Consider the following 6,709-nt stretch of genomic DNA (forward strand, 5'->3'; position numbering starts at 1 on the left):
ATAAGTTTCAGTAACCCCTGGGTGGGCCGACATAAGGGTATCATGATGTAATTGGATTACTTGTTTGTGTAAGATAGGAGTTGATCCAAACATTTGTTCATTCAGAAATAACATATTATCTTTCCATTGAAGGAAGGGGTACAAATTTTACAAATGGTCTTTTCCTTTGTTTTGCAGTTCTTTTTTAACATCTTCTTCAACATCCTTATATGTGAGCCCAACTTGAAAACATTGTAATGGTAATATTGTTTGTGGTGACTCATGGGCATCATTCATATCTTCGTTGAATCCTATTCTTGATAATGCATCTGCTTTGTTATTATCTCTTCCAGGACGATATGTAATCACAAAATTATAATCATTAAAAAACAGTGTCCATCTCAGTTGACGAGCTGAAAGAGCCTTTGCTGAACGCAGAGCTTGTAAATTACGATGATCTGTGTATATTGTAATAGGGTGACGAGCACCTAACAAGTAATGGAGTCATTCTTCAAAAACAGCTTTTATAGCCAAAAGTTCTCTGTCGGCTATGGCGTAATTCTGTTCTGCGGAAGATAATTTTCTGGACTAATAGGCTATAGGAGGCATCTGACCTGTATCTCGATGTCTTTGTGACAAGATACCTCCGATAGCAAATTGTGAGGCATCTGCTTCTACAATGAATGGAGAGGAAGAATCAGGATGCATCAAAATTGGGGCAGATGTGAATTGTCTTTTTAATTCTTGTAAGGCTTGCTCAGCTAAGTCGTTCCATTCAAATTTTGTATTTTTACGCAATAGTTTAGTAATGGGAGTTATAATTTGAGAGAAATTTTGAATAAAACGCCTATAGAAATTGGCGAATCCCAAAAAACTCAGAATTTTTTTTACTGAAGAAGGACTGGGCCAGGTAAGTACTGCTTGGATTTTCTTTGGATCCATTTCAATGCCTGCAGGACTGATGATATAACCTAAGAAGTCTACTTTGGTAGTGTGAAACATGCTTTTTTCTAGCTTTACATACAAGGAGTTTTTTAAAAGCTGATGAAGAATGGCTCTCACTTGTTGTACATGTTCTGATAAATTATTTGAGTAAATTAGGATATCGTCAATATATAACACACAGCATATATCTAAAAAATCTCTGATCACTTCATTAATAAAAAAATTGGAATGCTGCTGGAGCATTGCAGAGTCCGAAGGGCATTACCTGATATGCGTACAATCTAAATTTGTTACGAATGGCTGTCTTCCATTCATCGCCCTTTCAGACTCTCACAAGATGGTATGCCCCACGCAAATCCAGCTTTTTATAAATGGTGGCATCCTTAATTTGGTCCAACAATGTAGGTATCAGAGTAAGAGGGTATCTATTTTTCACAGTTACATTATTTAATGCGCGATAGTCTGTACACGTACGCAATTCTCCCCCCTTCTTCGGTATGAAAAAAGGAGGCGAAGATAACGGAGAAATAGAGTGTCGAATGAAACCATTTGCTAGATATTCATCTAGATATTCTCGAAGATGTTCATTCTCTTTTTCGTGAGAGTGTAAATCCGGCTACAAGGGAGTGTTGCTCCCGGCACCAAATCAATGTGGCAATCAAAGTCCCTGTGTGGTGCTAAAGTATTAGCCTTATTTTATCAAAAACATCCACTAAATCTGAGTATTCAGCAGGTACACCATCTAATAGTAAAATGTTTTTTAATTCTTTAGGATAGTCATAACCTTGTATTAGATGCTCTGTTATGTGTTGAGGAAGGCAATGAGTGTGGCAATAGTCTGAATCAAATAAGACGGTCTTTTGGACCCCGTCTATTTTTGGGTTATGCTGAAGTAACCAGGGAACCCCTAGGATGAGGCGGAACTGAGGAGCGTCGATGACATCAAAAGTAATATGCTCGCTATGATGAATAGAATTAGTCATGATAAGGGTTTCAGTGTGATATTGTATCAAACCTGAAGTCAACTCTTTTCCGTCAACTGCTCTCACAATCTCGGGTCTAGATTTTGGTTCTAATTTCAGTCCTAATGTGTGTAAAAACTGGGTGTCAATAAAATTGCCCGTGGCACCTGAGTCAATAAGAGCATCTACAGACCATGATCGGTTCTTATCCCTTTCTGATTGTAACATTATTCTAATGCTTAGGTGATGATACGTAGTTTCTGGATTTGTTGAGGCCAAACTAAGTTGTTCACTCGATAAACTGACCTTGTCTTTCATCGAGCTAGCTAGTTTTCCGCATGTTGTGTTGCAACTACTTCATTAGTCTTTGTTTTGGGTTTGTTAGGTCGATGTGGGCATTCTTTTACGAAGTGTCCAGTTTTTCCACAATAGAGACATTGATTTAATTTTCGTCTCTTCTCTTTTTCTTCCTTAGAAAGGGGACCTCTGATAGTGCCTATTTGCATGGTGTCCCCCAAATCGATTTTGGGAGCTGTCTCAACCTTGGAACCGGCCTTCTCTCGAAACATGAACATTTTATGGTCAGTTCGTCCTTTTTCATTCTTTCGCTCAGATAGTCTATGATTAAGTTTAACCACTAAATCAATAAATTCGTCTATATCCTCTGGGGGTATAAGATTTGGGTCACCATATCTTTTAACTCATCTCTGAGTCCTTTATAAAAAGAGAAACTCTTTTTTCCTCAGGCCATGCTGCTTCAATAACTAGTCTGTTGACTTGAGAAATATAATGCAACAGATCAGAAGATCCCTGTTTTAGGTGTAATAATTTGTGATCCGCCGATTGTACGAATACATGTTTGGCAAAGAGCTTCTTCATTGTGTTTTTGAACCTTCTTAAATCATAGAGAATAGGATCGTCTCTTTCGACTATAGGTACTGACCATAACGCTGGGTCTCCTCCCAAATAAGAAAGGATAAAAGCTATTTTGGAAGAATCGTCTGGAAATGTAGCTGGTTTTGCAATAAAATGTAAATGGCATTGATTTAAGGAAATTGTGAATTTATTACTGTCTCCGTAGAATCGTTCAGGAGCTGCTAAAGGGATAGTGACTGGATTGACTACTTGAATCTGGGTGGGGTTAGAAGAAGAAGCTGTACTAGTATGTAGCGTTTGCATCGTAGGTTGAAAAGTAGCGGGTTGAAGAACGGGTTTCTGAGAGGCTGCAAAACTCCAGGTAGATGTCTGTGGGACATTGGTAGTTTGTGCATTAGACGCTTGTATGGTAGTTTGAAGAGCCGATACGTCTCTTCGAAGTGCAGCATTTTCGGCCTGAATATTTGTTAAAATGACAGCTTTATCCTGCAAGGATATTTCCGAAGTTTGATTCATAGCGTCTGGGTGAAACAATTTACGTGGGCTTAGCCTTCTGAGGAGTACTTGATTGAAGTTTTGCAGAGACGCAATGAGCCAACTTCCCCAAAAACCCTACCTTTCAACCTGTGAAGTATGTACTAGCACGGAGGCTAAAAGATAAAGTGCAGGGAGGAGGGTCGGATTTGGACGCTGCTTCTTCCTGTTGTCGACCTGCGAGGCAACAGGGAAGACTTTAGACTCTTAAGTTTTTAATTAATTATAAGATGTCACAGTCACCTCTTGTTTAACTTTTCTCAGAGAAAAGTAAAACATATGTCCTACCTGCGATAATCAGGGGTTTTACGTAGCATCCGTGGAGTCTTGTGACAGGAGACGGGTGTTTAGTTTGGAGAGCTGCTCAGTCAATTGTTGTGCGCAGAAGGTGTTCCAAGTGTTTTTCCTGAAGTTTGGTACCAAAGAGAACAATGTTCAAATACTGACTTTCTCTATCTTGACACTTTCATACAATTATGCAATAGTTAAAATTTGCCCCCAAACACTTACTATTAAGTCTCTAAAGTCTCCAGGTATGTCACGTGAAACTTGACAGAAATTATATTAAAATAAAGAAAACTTTTTCATATAGATTTGTGTCCTTAAATTGTTTTTTTTTTGCGTGGAAAAAACGTTCCAAAAATTATTTGTTAAGCGCTTCTTTATTTAACGCTGACGCTGTCTTGCGATGGGCGCCAGATAACAAGAAACTGTTTTCACTTAGCTTTCATTGTTTGTTGTCTTTCAGGTCCGAAGATCAGGAAGGCAATCCGGAGGGTTTTCGTATCCAAGGCAACGAAGCAGGAAGATTCGCGCTCGACAAGGATCAGGTAAGTCAAGGTTCCACTCTGAATGGTGGATGGCTAAGCAGTTTCCAGAACTCGGGTGTGGCTATTTATACTCTGGCCACACCCGAGCAACAATACGGACGTTACGCGTCTTACGCGTGCAGCATCAAGATTTTACCGGCGTCATTACGGACTGTCAAAAAAGCCGCGAGCAAGCTCCGATGCTTTTTTCCTTCAATGCTCCTAATGAAGCACAAAGCAAGAGTCATGTACAAATATTATGCGATGCACATCATAGCGAGAGTTATGTACAATACTTCACAAGGGGCTACGAACATATCATCATTATACACAATCGGTACAATAAGTATACAGAGTCAGATACATAATTTTAACACATGATCATGGTTTCTTACACACTTTGAGTACTGGAAGCACAGGACAGGGGTGGGTTTTTTTCTGGGGTAAAGCAAGTTAGTCCCATCCAATAGGATGGTGACTATAATTAGTTTAGTTATTAGTGGAGTCATGACAGAGTGTTGCCAATTTTGGCACTATGCGGGCTGCCCCGGGTCCATGAAGGGGACCCTCCTAAGAGGGCGACCCCCCCTTAGTGCCACATGAGGGCACAGGAGGCAGCCATCCAGTGTTTGCAACCCCCTAGGGTCCGTGTGTGCGTAATTTCTGGGCAGGAGAGGGCAGGGGGCGAGGTACATATACCCCTCCCGCCCTCTGGGCGCCCCCTTTTTCCGCTGCCCTGACGCCATTTACCTCCCTACCGCTTACCCGGCGTTCAGGCAGGGGGTAGGGGGGTGTGTTGTCTAACTTATTATTTTGTTTTGCAGGTGGAGTTACAGGGCAATCCAGAGCTGTAAGGTACATAGGGGTACCCTCTGCACGAGCACCACAAGAGTGCAAAGGCCAAATATCCCCAGGGAGGTCCTCGCTTTGGACCCTGGAGGAGCGACGGCGCCCCGTTAGTCCTGCGGGCGGTTGTGGACCTGAGCAACCGGGGGTTGCCTGGAACGCTCCGCCCCCCTTCTGGAGGCGTGAGTAATGAGGTGGACTGGCGGTCCACCAGTGGGAGGGGCTATCCCCTCCCCCAAATCTGGCAAACACCGTTTGGCTAGGGCCAAGGTGTAATGTGGCTCATCAGGTGGGCAGGCGGCAAGGGGCGGCCTGCCCTGGGATCGCCCGTAAGATAACCCAAAATGTTGGCATATTTGTTATGCAAATAAACCTGCTGCAATTTTCTCCACTAAAAAGGTGTTTGGTCTGTTTATTTATCCAGGTTATTTCTGTGGGAGGGATGGGGAGTGTTGCCGATTTTGGCACTATGCACAGGTTTTTGCGCCTCGTGTACCTGTTTAGAGTATTATTCCTGTCAGGGCATTTCGCCTGCAGCCTTGTGAAAAAGCACCTGACTGCTGGTGTGCAGTGCACCCGTGGACATCTACAGTACGGAGCTAAGGACAGGACTTTGGCTAAGTTAATATCCCAGTCCCTTTAGCTTTCCTCTCGCTTCTCTTTTATCCTTTGCTCTCTTTTTGTGGCGGGTTTAAATGCCCACAGAACGCCACGGTTCACCCTTTATTATTCCTTTCTCTCTATGCTATCGATCGAATCCCCTTCCTTCTTCCTTTTCTTTTTCTAACAGTTTTTTTGCGATATTGTATGCACTCTCTTCTCCCTTTCAGCCTTTCCCACTATTCTCCCTCCCTCTCTATCTGTCTAGCCGCAACAGTAGGCAATAAATTCAGCAAATTGGTTTCTAGACATAGAACATATGTTTGTTTTTTAAATGTAGTAATTTATCCCGGAACTATGCTTTATGTCTTTAAATAAAGTTGCCCAATTAGAATGTAGGTGCTGTGTAAATAACTCGTTTTCAGAAATGTTGGAATTGCTGCTTCTCAATGTGGCAGATTTTAGAAGGCTGGCTGCTAATGTGACCACTGCTGTGTGAGCTCTCCCTGAGAGGCCACGAATTGGATGGCCATGAATTTTTAACACCACCTAACCCACTAACAGGCACTATGAGAAATGTGCACTGTCTGCAACCTCAGCTCCAGGGCTCTCAATCGTAAAATAGGCAGTTACGCCCCCCCACCTACCTGCATGAAAGGAACAGGGATTGAAGAGTTGTAAGGAAACTCTCCAGGATACTGTGGAGGAAGCAGCAGGAGCCCTGGCATTCCAGAGGTACAATACAAGGTAAAATCACACTTTCTCAGTGTTCCCTCGCATGTACCTCTCAACCTAACATGAGGATAGGTTCAAACTTTTTGAGGGCAAGGGGAGCAGTCAGGCCCCCCTTTTGTACCTGTAGCTCATGCTAGGCACCCATGTGTGCACTTGTGCCTCCCTTTGCCGCCCTGAAAGTACATTATTAGCATGCCTATAAGACCTGTATATTTGGTCCATTTATCGCAAAACTAGTGCTGAAAATTGCCCCAAAATACACAAGTTGCTAAAACTTTTCGTGAGGGGAGAACCCTCCCAAACCCCCCCTGGTAAAAGGCATACTCACGCACTTCACGCGTTCATAAACATTCATTGCTTGCTCTTACGCCACACCACTTTCCAAATTCTACCAGCCGCCACTGGTACTATACTTACTAAGAG

At 42.6% G+C, this 6,709-nt stretch overlaps 1 protein-coding gene across 2 annotated transcripts in view; it reads left to right on the forward strand.

Moving 5' to 3' along the window:
• The window catches only part of LOC146823079 (uncharacterized), a 193,785-nt gene extending 188,441 nt beyond the window's left edge, over window positions 1–5,344 (forward strand). The window contains exons 3-5 of one of the 2 annotated variants that reach the window (XM_085607322.1): window positions 2,362–2,467; window positions 4,045–4,126; window positions 4,930–5,344. In XM_085607322.1, coding sequence (XP_085463448.1) covers window positions 2,362–2,467; window positions 4,045–4,126; window positions 4,930–5,141 — 400 coding nt within the window. In that variant the 3' untranslated portion in view covers window positions 5,142–5,344. The remainder of the gene's footprint in view (window positions 1–2,361; window positions 2,468–4,044; window positions 4,127–4,929) is intronic. The other variant, XM_085607323.1, reaches the window with a different exon arrangement.
• Window positions 5,345–6,709: the final 1,365 nt, after the last annotated feature.

This window comes from Triturus cristatus, chromosome 5_2, assembly GCF_964204655.1.
Source record: "Triturus cristatus chromosome 5_2, aTriCri1.1, whole genome shotgun sequence".
Taxonomy (NCBI): domain Eukaryota; kingdom Metazoa; phylum Chordata; class Amphibia; order Caudata; family Salamandridae; genus Triturus; species Triturus cristatus.